This window comes from Rhizopus delemar, genomic scaffold (assembly GCF_000149305.1).
Source record: "Rhizopus delemar RA 99-880 supercont3.1 genomic scaffold, whole genome shotgun sequence".
NCBI classification, from domain to species: domain Eukaryota; kingdom Fungi; phylum Mucoromycota; class Mucoromycetes; order Mucorales; family Rhizopodaceae; genus Rhizopus; species Rhizopus delemar.
The window spans coordinates 1,201,569-1,213,986 of record NW_027137827.1 but is presented as its reverse complement, the minus strand read 5'-3'; the positions used below and the strand labels follow the sequence as shown (position 1 = coordinate 1,213,986).

Below are 12,418 nucleotides of genomic sequence, written 5' to 3'. Positions count from 1 at the left end.
ACACTTGAAGCAAGAGGTGCATTGTGTCTACATGTGAATTAATCGTCACTTTTATATTATCCAGCAAGATTGTGCTTATAATAGTAAGTATAGTCCATTTATGATTATCGCCTTTAAATTACTAATTGGTTCATCAATGCTAATTGCTTTCAGTTTCGTCTTTGTTTCAATGTAGATAATGCTCACTATCCATCGTTTCTTGTCGCTCAACCTCCTCCCTACCTAATAAAATGTACTTTAAACTACTGTTTTCCATTAGCATCAGAGTTTCATTTGTAGCACCTTTACTGAACGAATATAGTTTTCCTGTTCTTTTAAAGAAATAACAGCAAGATATACTGTGCTTCGTATAACCTATTTGTATCCAACAACTTCATCATTACTGATTCCAGTGAATCAACAGGTTCTAGTTGATGATTGTTCGAATAAAAAGAACAACATACAGCCACACTCGGAAATGCTTCAATGTTTTTAAATTGAATGTGTAATTATTAGATGAGAATAAAAGAAAGATGTTTATTTTTATTAAACTAAGATAAACAGTGGTCAATGCCTACTATATGTTCTGTTTGACATCAATTATCGCTCAACATATGTTATTCAGATGTTCAGCAAGTTCAACGCATACTCACTCATTTCACTTGAAGTATCAGCTTCAAACCTTCTATATTGGTAATAAAAGTTCTGATCTACTTTAATCGTGCACCAAGTGCCCATCAACTATGCCTTATAAGACACAAACTAGAGCTTTGAGTGGACCAGTATAAAAGACCTCGAATGCTATAATCTTTTTTTTTTTTTTTTTTTTTTTTTTTTTTTTTCTGCGTCATCTTCTTGAAATATGAGAACCCAACTCTCTCTGTTGAACTTCTTGTTGAATCAGGGGTAAGAATTCCAAGCCAAAATATTGTTATATGACGTTAATATACTGTGCCATCTAGGTCATGGAATACACGCTGCACTGGATGTGTCTTGTATTTCCTTTAGAGCAATGTCCATCCAAATTGCAAAACAGGTAATTTATGAAAATTTCAGAAGCATGATGCGAGCGAACAAAATATCGTTTATGAAATCCCAAGTACCCTTGAACTTATGTTATAAATATAATACAAACAGAAATATCTACGCGCAATTGAATTGAAAAAAAAAAAAATCAATAGGTATTTACACTAAATTTCACTTGTGAGTTTTCCAAACTTTCCACAGAAGTAATTAGAATATATCTATTACTTTTTTTTTTATATAAATAGTAGCTCAAAGGTGTCATTGTAACGATTGAATATCTTATTTCTAAAAGTGTGCTACTATTTCCAGCACGGAATATTTTTGATTATTACATTTCGTATAATTTGACAATGTCATCTTTATTGACATTAATTGTTCAATGTGTCACCATTTGCCTATAGTTTTTAGAAGGGGAAAAAAAGCCCCCCCCTGGGGGAAAAAAGGGGTTTTAACCCCCCCAGGGCCGGGGGGGTTCCCCTTGGGACCCGGTCAAATCGGGTTGGCCTTAAAAAACCTTTCGGAAAGGAAAAAACTTGGGAACCCTTTTAATATGCTAAAAAAGTTTTTTAAAACCCCCTTTCAGAAACCCTTTTTAAGGGGGGGGGGAAAAATTTTTTAATTTTGGGAAAAAATTTTTAATTCCCCGCCCCCCGTTTGGGTTCCAAAAAAAAAAAAAAAAAAAAAAAAAAAAAAAAAAAAAAAAAAAAAAAAAAAAAAAAAAAAAAAAAAACCCCAGCTTACTATTATCAAGTATTTTTAATGAGACCGCGTAAATGTACAAGATTTTGTTGGCTTGTTTATTGTATTATTTCATTTATTTAAACCTTTCATGACGATATTTTTAAACAAATAAGCGCGTGATTTATTGTTGTTTTGATGACAGCATATTAAACGTGCAAATAAAAGAATACGTAAGCCAGAACTGTATAATGTATAAAATTAGTCACTTATAGTTTTATGAATATACCAGGAACACATTAACATCATCCTTTTTGAAAAAACCAGCGTAAACTATTTCTATTCTGAGCGAAACATGTAACCTATTTTAAAGTAGCGAGCATTGTCTAGTGATGTCGGAATACTAATTATTTATTTTTAGAACCAACATGTCGCTTTTAATGAATACGGATTAAAAAGAGGGGGAGAAAGTCCCCAGGTAATGATTGGTGATGGAAAACAAACAAAGTATTTTTTTTCTCGGGTCATATTTGTGCAACAATAAAAAGCAATTCTTATTTTTCTTTGTCTTCTTCAAACATGCTTTTTTCTTCTTTTAAATAAATTATGAAATTTGGGGCAGAATTTCAAGAAAATATATTTCCACCTTGGAGACTTTCTTATATTGCTTATGATAAATTAAATCAAGAACTCAAAACTAGACAATCTAATCATGCATGGACAGAGAAAGATGAAGTAGAGTTCATTCAATTAATGGATAGTGAATTGAATAAGGTCTATGACTTTATCAATGCAAAAATGGCTGAAGTAGATGCAAGAATCCTTTACTGTGAACGTACGATTCAAACCACATCAGATGCTATCTTTAACGCAATGGAAGAGACCTTGACTGACATTCTATTTGATATCAATGATCTTTCAAAGTTTACAAGGCTCAATTTCAAAGCAATACAAAAACTATTAAAAAAACATGATCGTTCAACTGGCCTTTCACTAAAAGAAACCTATGTTGAAAAATTGCGAGAAAAGCCGCTTGATAAACAAAGATTTGACGTTGCTCTTGTGTACATCTCAGCTTTGCATGACATGTGCAGAAATAGAGGAAAACCTAGCTCAGGCACTGGTGTTAGCCAAGATGGACAAGAAACAACAACATTTACCTATTGGGTTCATCCAGACAATGTTACAGAAGTGAAATCAATCATCATGCTTCATTTACCAGTGCACATTTTTAATACCAGCAAGAAATTTGAAACTTCGGATGCTGCTGTATCAAATGTTTATTTGGATAACTCAGATTTTGATTTGTATACTGGAAGACTTCAAAGGGATGAAATGGCTGAAGCCATTCGACTTAAATGGTAAAAGAAACAATTTCTTTTTCTTTTTGCTCAAACCTTTATTTTAGGTATGGTTCATGTTCTTCTAATGACATTTATTTTGAGAGAGAAACACACAGAGAGAATTCATCAGATGGTAGTTCCACCAAGGATAGATTCTGCATACCAGAGAGTCGCGTCAATTCATTTTTATCAGGTCAATACACGGTAGAAGACATGGCAGTGGAATTAAAAGAGAAAGAAATGGATGAGAGCACCATGAAAGACATCCTTTTTACTGCTACTGGAATACAAGCATCCATTGAACAAAAGGGACTAGAACCTGTCCTTCGCGTATTCTACCATCGTACCACTTTCCAATTACCAAGCACACAGGCACTTTGTATCTCACTCGATACAGATCTTGCATTCATTCGAGAGGATCACCTTCAAGGAGATTGGCGTCGTCCTGATGTCGGCATTGATTATCCATTTGACTATTTGTCAAAACAAGATGTTTTGCGTTTTCCCTATGCTGTTCTAGAGACCCGTCTGGGCCAAGAACCGCCTACTTGGCTAAGGTCGCTTGTTGAGGGACATTTGGTTCACGAGGTACCACGTTTTTCAAAGTATTTGCACGGGGTGAGCCACCTTTATAAGAAGCACCTGCCACTGGTGCCATGGTGGTTGTCTGAGATGAATGCAGACATTCGTAAACCTCGGATAGAGAACCTCGGCTTGACAAGGTCACGCAGTTTTAAACCCCTTATTGATGGTCAATATAGACGTGCTGCCATTCAAGAAAGAGAAAGATCAAGCAGGCAAGTAGTGATGAGAGATACCAAGCTGAATGGAGCAGAACTTAGCAGAAGAAATTCCAATGATAATTTAGCAGTCAACGAAGGGTTTACACTGATTGAACTTAATCCAAGTCCAGAGCATTCAACAGTTCATTTGGCATCGAGTGCCACTCAACCACTGCTATCAGATAATGCGTCATCTGTAAACATTAGCAAATTCAACCCTAAGCGTAACAAGCCATTCTACAGTGTTTCTGAACCTGAAGTGACAGATAGTAAAGGACATTTGTTATCAAAGAAGAGTCTGAATGAACCTGTTGACTTGGAATCAGGCGCACCAAAAAAGGTGATTAAGGTCAAATTGGATCCCAAGACATTCTTTTCAAATGAACGTACCTTTATTTCTTGGCTTCAATTTTGTGCTCTTTTGTTGACAGTCGCACTGAATTTACTTAATTTTGGTGATAATGTGTCTCGTATCGTCGGTGGTGTATTTATTGGAGTTTCTTCTGCTGTTGCTTTATATGCGCTCTATAGATTCGAAAAACGTGCATGGTACGTGTTTTGTATATAAAATCACTTGGATGTATTCTAATACTTACTTTTGTTTTTGACTCAAATAGGATGATCAGTCGTCGTTCTATTGGTAGATATGATGATCTTTGGGGACCAGCCATACTTTGTCTGATTCTTGTTGTTGCACTTATTGTAAGTTTAAGATTCACTTTTACAACAGCAGAGTTTATCTAACTTCTTTTATAGTTGAACCTTTATTTGCGTTTTCGTTAAGAATTACATTATCATATTTTATATTTCTTTTGCATGTGAGTGCCTTAGATTGTGTATTATTAGTATCTACATGTATTTATCATAAATATAATAAAATAAGAAACATTGTATATTAATCAACTCAACCTCCACTGCATAATTTTATTCTATTTCAGTTTCCGCCTTACAATGTAAACTACAAACTTATTTTCTTTTTATTTTGCTTTCAGACACTATATGAAAATGACTAAAAGACGTAAACAACCTAGACAACCTATGCTAATAGATGTCTCCAGCCATCGTCGACATCAAGATTTTGACGAAAGCGATCTTGAATTGCCACAAACAGAATTTCAAAATGAACAGTTTTATGCAGTTAATGATCGAACACCCATCCGATCTATTCTTTATTATATTTATGGTATCTTGTAAGAAAAAAGGGATAAGAATATTAATATTGACCTGATTTACACTAGATGTTTTATTAGGCGCATTATCTTATTTGAAACCGTTTATAACATTCATAACTGCTTTTGCTTTATTATTTTGTCTCCTTAGTTACGGTTACAGACTATTTCAAGAACTAATTTTGGATACAGTATGTCCCTTGCCTGTTGTAGGTCGATACATTCCGGCTTGTAAAAACTATAGTCCTACCATCCCTGACTTTACCCACTTTGTTAAACTCCAAGAGTCGCTCTATGACAGTATGCTTTCACGGCCACCAGCAAACTCAATCTCAGTTGTGGAACTCAAGCGAGTCGAGTTGGCCACACGTGATCTACAAGCGATGGTCAAGCACTCAAACTTGATGAGTTCAGATCTACTTGAATCAAAATTGGGCGAATACATCGTTCGTTCAAGACAGTTTGGACGTGACCTTCAAAGTCTGCAGGCTCAGACGCGTGGTGTGATTGATAACTTGATTACCTACAACACCTTCACGTTTCGCAAACTATCTGAGGTGAAGTCCAAAAAATCAAGTCGACAGGATTTACGAATACTGTATGAAAAGGCAATGAGTCTTGTCGAGAAAGAGGCAAAACGACTCATTTTGGCCATTGAAAAAGCACAAGGATCACTTTATTTACTAGAAGAGGACTTGTATGGTATTCATGAGATTACAATTCAAGAAAAAAGTCATCAAATATCAGAAAGACCACACATCTTGGCTGATTTAGTAAATAAGGTGACCAGCAAAGGTTTACGCAGAAAGTTGGTACAGGAGAATCTGGATTTATTAGTTAATTTTGATACAGAAAGAAACAGGGCTGCTCAGCAACTGATATTGATGCTGAATAAGATGGAGACCTTTCAAATGGATCTTGAAGAATTACGAACACAAGTGGTTGCTCCTATACTTGTCCCGGATGCCATACCACTCGAAATGCATATTGAAAATATTGGAAAGGCTATTGAAAGGTTAAAGAGTAGTAAAATCATATTTTTTGAAGAAAAGTCTACAGTTGAAGGTAATCAGTGATTTAATAATAAAGATCTGCTTTCAATCATGACTATTTTCTATTGAGAGAATTTTATATATCTTTTTATTATTCTGCCTTTAAAGCCTTTTCAGCCTTTTTGATGGAGCCTTTATCCGTCTTGGGTTGTTTCTTTTCATTCACCAAACCAAAAGGTGCTTCAATTCTAAAGGGACGTCTCAAATCACCAGTAGGTTGAGCCCCCCAAATATGAATACGTGCTTCTTTTGTTGTCAAAAAGGTCTTGAAACCAAGAATGGATTGAACCAATAAAGGTTGAATATAACCAAATTTGAGATGAATAACAGCAGTGACAGCGATACCAATAAGTGATTGTTTTGCAGTCTTTTTGACTTCATTCACATCATATTCTATAACCTCTATTAATCAAACCATACATCTTTTTTTCTTTATTTCATCACTTTACCCATAATAGTTGTATTGACTAATTGATCAGCAGTTTCTGTTCCATCCCAGCTTTGAGTGGCAGGTTCAACATATTTTAAAATGGTCTGATCTTTATTCATTTTAGTTTTCATGTTTTTTTTTTTTTTTTTTTTTTTTCTTATTTTATTTTCTTACCATTCTTTTGTTTAATTGTTTGAATCAAGTAAAAGTGAAGACCGAAAACAATGGCTTGTGCAAAAAAGTAAAATAATCGAAGTGTTTGAACATGTTTTTCGAGTGAAAGCAACTTTGATAATTGCTGAAAGAATAAAAAGGAGCCAATACCGAAATAAGGGGAATTCAAAAACTTTACAAGGCCACTATTATCAGACATACTTGAGAACAAAGCAAACAAAAAAGTATTGAAAAGAGAAAAAGAGAGAAAGGGGATTGGTTCAAAATGGTTAAAATATATGTTTAATGTGTAACTTGGTTACTGTCCAATAAGATCACGCCGAGATAACATCTCTATTAAATAATGGATGATGTCAATTGGACAGCAAAAAATAGCACGAAAAAGAAAGAGAAAAAGATTGAAGATTGAAGAGATGGGGAGGCGTATAAAGTAAGGGAGGGGAGGGGGGGCTACTTTAGTTATAATTTATCAAAGGGTTTTAATGCTATAATATGCTTTGCATTTTATGTTGTACACACTGGCTGACATTTTCTCACAATGCAGATTTAAAATAAACGTCATTTTTCCTATTTTTATTCTCTTTTCTTTTCCCCCTTTTTTTTAATATTTTTTTTAATTATTTATAATGAGCCTTCCGAGAGATACATCCAGTCCTTCTCTCCACAGTGTTTCAATGAATAATAACAGTTTTAGTTTATATGCAGAATCTTCTTCTACACGTTCAGCTGATTCACCCAGCCTATCACGTAGACATATTGATAGTTCAAGTTCTATTGAACCCGTCTTAAACTTTGTTCCTCCCAAGATGTAAGCAAACAAGATTTAGAATAAAATCAAATTTAACAAAATATAGTTCTGGTCATCATTCTCGACAAAACAGTACAAGTCAACCCAATACTCGTGAAAAGAATCCTAATGAAGGCAGTGATCCATTTAATTTATTAAAAATGGCACCGACAATCGTTAAAAAGAGAAAAGGAAGTGTGTTGGCTAGGAACACAATATTAAAAATGGATCACTTTTTGAGTGGTAAATGATATATAAAAGATGACGAATATTTGTTATTAAATCAAATTTAGGAACAAACACAAACCTTGATTTTCATCTTCAAGGCGCACCTAATTTTCGTGTAGCCGATTTAAATGTCTATGGTGTTGCTCAACCGACCGTGAGTAGTAGTGAATAGATTATAGACTGTATATTTTAAATAGAACATGTATTTCTTATCTACTTGATAGGTAATCGGTTTATCAACTATACTGGCTATATTGAACTGTCATCCTAAAAGTTTGAACTCAGTTTCCTGCACTTGGTAAGATAACATTTGTTTACATCTTTAACTCATTTTTAATTTCATAAACAGGTTTTCAACTAGAGAAGAGCCTTTAGGTAACACATATAAAGAGATGATATATACATGTTACTTATCCTTATATAGTTTATTTAAATGGTATACCTTATGTGTTACGTGAATATGCTGACCCAATGCAAAACATGAGTGCCTTTCTCGGAATCAATTCTATTCGATTAGAAAAAGTAGAAGAAAGATTGAAATCTGATATTGTAAAAGAAGCAAAATCATTAGGTGGTTTAATACTAGTTCATCAAGAGTTATGTAAGTCCCTTTTTTTTTATTATTATTATTTACTAAACATTTCAAAGTGGACGGTACGATTGTCCCATGCTATATTGCAGCTGATAAAGTTCAAACTCCAAAAGAAGGTAAAAAGGAAATGGAACTAAAGATTATTTTAACACGAAGAATATAGTCTTTCAAGAATTTCAGAATCAAGGCTATAGACTAAAGTATTTTCGTATTCCTATCTCTCCAGAACAAGCACCTGAGGATAATTATTTTGATGAATATATTCATGTCATACGTAACCTTGAACCAACTGATCCACTCATATTTAATTGTGGTATTGGTGCTGTTAGAAGTAAGTTCTTGATGAATAAGTTGGTTGATATTAAAGTTTAAATTAGCCACTGTGGGAATAATTATTGCTCAAATCATTCGACGTACACAACTTATCGAAAGAGGATATCCTGACCCATTTCCTATCTCAGGCTGGAGTTACCTTGATTCTGCTCAATCTTCAGGGGATATCAATCAATTTGTTGCTAAAGGACTAGAAGAAGCAGATCATTTGAATGAAAAGAATAATGCGTTACTAAGATTAATGTTCTTACTCGAACAAGGTAAGTCAGTCTCTCAAGCCCATTCTGTACTCATCCTCTTCTTTTAGCTCTTGACATCAAATCTTCTCCTCAATCTGCCATACAGTGGATTATGCAAAGAGGACAATTGATTGAAAAATTAAAAGAGGCTGTTGTGGGTAATTATCAATCGATTGTGTCATTGACTGCTTTATTGGAAAGTGGAATATATAGTAAAAAGCTACTGGATACGATTATTGACAAATGTAATCAAAATATGATGATGACACATACAACTTGTATTTACACTTGTTTAATTTAGCGGATGACGTGGTCAATTTAAGAGAAATCATCTTGACGAATCGTATACGCCAAATCACAGAAGTATCTTCTGCTAGTTATGATGAAAATAACTATTTATCAAAAGCACTGAGTGGTTTACAACGTTACTTTTTCCTGTTATGTTTTACTGCTTATGTTAACGAATCACCCAACACAAAATTCGAACAGCGTTTTTCTTCTTGGGTAAGAGCAAGAACAGAAGTATGGGCTATGCTTCAAAACATGCGTCGAAAAGGTCCTAGACTCTATTTCTTCCGTCCTGTAGAAGATTTACGCCAGCTGACAACCCACAATCAAAAGAAACTTGGCCATGGCATGTTTGATATGGTAGCTACAACAGATGCTACAGTAGAGACGGAAAATGTTGTCATCAACGTAAGTACAAATCTTTTTTTTTTTTTCCTTTGAAAAACTCATTTGTACACATCTCTACAGTCACGAACAGGTATCGTGTTGACATCACAAACTATTCTTAAAGTCGATTTTTGGCATTTTGGATACCTCAAAGACTCGTCGCAAAATCAAGAGAGACACCACCGATTTGTTATTGATGGAGCATCCAACTTTAGGCGGGTCGATAACACACACATCTATGGCGTAGCCCAACCTACCGTTAACGGTCTACGTCAAGTCATTCGAACCTTGCTCAGTTCAAGCGAACGTATCCTGTGGATTAACTTGCGTGAAGAACCTATCATTTACATCAATGGTATACCCTATGTACTTCGAGACAGAGCCTTTACTTTGCGAAACTTGCGTACCTACAAGGGAATCAATGGATCTCGAATGGAACAACTCGAGGAAAGATTAAAAGAGGATGTGATTAAGGAAGTGATACAGTGGGGTGGTAAGATCTTACTTCACGGGGAAGATGGTGAAGGTAATGTCATGTCTTCTTGGGAAGATGTCGATATTCAGGATGTCATGACCGTACGTGAAGTCATGGAGTATGCTGCTCTTGAAATCAGACAGTCTTACGATTCATCTGATGATGACAGTAATGAATATACTAAAAAACTATCGGCGGATCATATCTTGGAATACCGTCGCGTTCCAATCACGGCAGAGAAGGCGCCTGAATGGAGAGATGTAGATGATTTACAAGCCCTAGTTACTGGTGTTGACCTTTCACGAACGGCTGTCATTATGTATGCTTCATTTTTCAAAAACGAGAGAAAAAGCTAACGTCAACTTTTAGGAATGATCAAGTCGGCTTGGGAAGGTCGACTACGGGCACGATCATTGCTACCTTAATTACTAGTTGGATTCGACCTAAGAATGCCTATTTACCAAAATCTCCTGGCCCCTCTCACAATTATCAAATAATCAATAGCTTATTGAGAGTGATCCGACGAGGTTTGGAGAATAAACAGATGGTAGACCATACGATGAAACAATGCTCTGTTGATTCTCGTCAAATCTTTGACATGATTGAAGCAGCACGCGTCCAAGCAGAGAAAGAAAAAGAAGATGACCCAAGCCAATTCAAGCGTACGATCAAGCGAGGTATCACTGCCCTCGAACGCTACTTTATCTTTATTTGTTTCCAAGCTTATCTCGATGATACCTCCCCTTCACTCGTAAGTGAGACCGAGAGCTTTAGCCACTGGATGGAACGTCATCCCGAACTGCGCACCATCTTGGATGATGTATTACTTGCGAATGAGGAAGAGCAATTCCGATCCTTGATTCCTGTTGAAAAATCTCTGACTGGCGATGGTATCGCTTTATCCAGTGAGGTCATGGCAGTCGTTAACCGCAGACATGGTCAAGTCTTGGCTCAGCAAACGATCATGAAACATGATGCTTTCCCTGGCTGTCAAAAGATGAGTCTAAAGGAAAAAATTCCTGGTGCTTACAACTTTAGACGCATTGAGATCAATAAGATCAAGTCCGCTGTCAAGTACGGCGGTCAGGCGGCTACCGTAGGTGGCCTGGTAGCAGATATGGAACGTAGTGATGAGGATCTTTTGATTGCTCCTTTTATCAGTGGCTGTGCTATGCCAAATAAGGATGCCATAAAGTCCATCTTGAAAGCTATGCAAGCAGGCCCCGGTGGTAAACGGTGGGTGCTGTGGACTTGCCTTCGTGAAGAGCCTGTGATCTACGTCAACAAAAATCCTTACGTATTGCGTCTGTTTATTGATCCACTCAAAAACTTGGAAACTACAGGTATCTCAAAGGAACGTGTGGAGGGTATGGAGGATCAGATGAAAGTGGAAGTATTACAAGAACTTGAAGAGTATGAAGGCAGGCTCTTATTACACGATGAAGAAGCAGGAAGCTTTAACCTGATGGTAATAGAATATATTAACACAAAATATATATCAACGCTCATTTTTTTTAGCCTGTTTGGGAAACTGTTCCTGCAGAACAAGTGGAAACACCTGGCGAAGTATTTTCATCTATTCAAGCAGAAGGATATCAAGTAAACTACCTTAGAATTCCCATGTAAAGTTCTAGAAAAAGTATAAATGCCTATATCTAACTCTGTTTTAATAGAACTGATGAGCAAGCTCCTATACCGGATGTGTTTGATCAATTAATACACAGAATGCAAGAAGCAAGCCAAGGCTATGATATTCTATTCAACTGTCAGATGGGGTAGGAAATATGCTTGCTAAAAATGCAATTTTTCTAAACTATTAAATAGACGTGGCCGCACGACAACAGGTATGGTCGTTGCTTCTTTATTATCCATGATATTGAGCAACGATGCCATTGGCGACATGACTGACTCATTTATTGCGGACGGCAATGGCTTAAATTCGACGATGTTCTCTGTTAAATCAGAAGAGGAAAATGATGAATCTTATGAAGAGAGAGAACGCTATGAGAACGGCGAGTATCGCGTCATCTTACAGCTCGTCAGTGTGCTCACTTATGGCAAGCTGGCTAAAAGACTCACAGACCAAGCGATCAACATGTGTGACCACATGCAAAACCTAAGAAAGGCCATTTACGATTATAAACTACGACTGGAGGCAGTGACAGACCAAAGATCCAAGAAATGGAAATCGATCCATGAAGTAGCTATGAATTACTTGGTTCGATACTTTTATTTGATTGCGTTTGCAAATTATCTCTTGGAAGAAATGGGTTCAACTAAAAGTAACGAAGATGAGACCGCTTTCAAGGAAGCCAAAAAGTTGACTACTTTTAAGCAGTGGTTAAAAGGCCGTAGAGAAATTGTAAATATTATATCTTTGCAATCATTTGATTTATCTTAATAAATAAAGCAAATTGGACTTAAACTTTCATGTTCGTTATCAGCCAGAAGCCTGA

The 12,418-nt window shown here is 35.9% G+C and overlaps 4 protein-coding genes across 4 annotated transcripts; 3 read left to right on the top strand and 1 right to left on the bottom strand.

Annotated features, from left to right (window-relative positions):
• Window positions 1-2,481: 2,481 nt before the first annotated feature.
• On the top strand, window positions 2,482-4,591 carry RO3G_00477 (uncharacterized protein; the record flags this gene model as incomplete). Its single annotated transcript, XM_067655068.1, has 4 exons — window positions 2,482-3,044; window positions 3,092-4,357; window positions 4,426-4,510; window positions 4,565-4,591. The coding sequence occupies 4 exons, from the start codon at window positions 2,482-2,484 to the stop codon at window positions 4,589-4,591; spliced, it is 1,941 nt and encodes a 646-aa protein (XP_067511169.1).
• Window positions 4,592-5,360: 769 nt separating this feature from the next.
• RO3G_00476 (uncharacterized protein) lies at window positions 5,361-5,758 on the top strand (the record flags this gene model as incomplete). Its single annotated transcript, XM_067655067.1, has 2 exons — window positions 5,361-5,575; window positions 5,752-5,758. The coding sequence occupies 2 exons, from the start codon at window positions 5,361-5,363 to the stop codon at window positions 5,756-5,758; spliced, it is 222 nt and encodes a 73-aa protein (XP_067511168.1).
• A 362-nt stretch (window positions 5,759-6,120) lies between these two features.
• Window positions 6,121-6,832, bottom strand: RO3G_00475 (uncharacterized protein; the record flags this gene model as incomplete). The annotated part of the gene is made up of 3 exons (XM_067655066.1): window positions 6,121-6,431; window positions 6,479-6,568; window positions 6,634-6,832. The coding sequence occupies 3 exons, from the start codon at window positions 6,830-6,832 to the stop codon at window positions 6,121-6,123; spliced, it is 600 nt and encodes a 199-aa protein (XP_067511167.1).
• Window positions 6,833-7,307: 475 nt separating this feature from the next.
• Window positions 7,308-12,363, top strand: RO3G_00474 (uncharacterized protein; the record flags this gene model as incomplete). The annotated part of the gene is made up of 17 exons (XM_067655065.1): window positions 7,308-7,441; window positions 7,488-7,663; window positions 7,714-7,802; window positions 7,873-7,946; window positions 7,998-8,023; window positions 8,073-8,249; window positions 8,297-8,356; window positions 8,404-8,571; window positions 8,618-8,833; window positions 8,881-8,970; window positions 9,114-9,508; window positions 9,569-10,130; window positions 10,245-10,281; window positions 10,395-11,430; window positions 11,481-11,584; window positions 11,636-11,737; window positions 11,787-12,363. 17 exons carry the CDS (start codon window positions 7,308-7,310, stop codon window positions 12,361-12,363), a joined length of 4,023 nt encoding a protein of 1,340 aa, XP_067511166.1.
• Window positions 12,364-12,418: the final 55 nt, after the last annotated feature.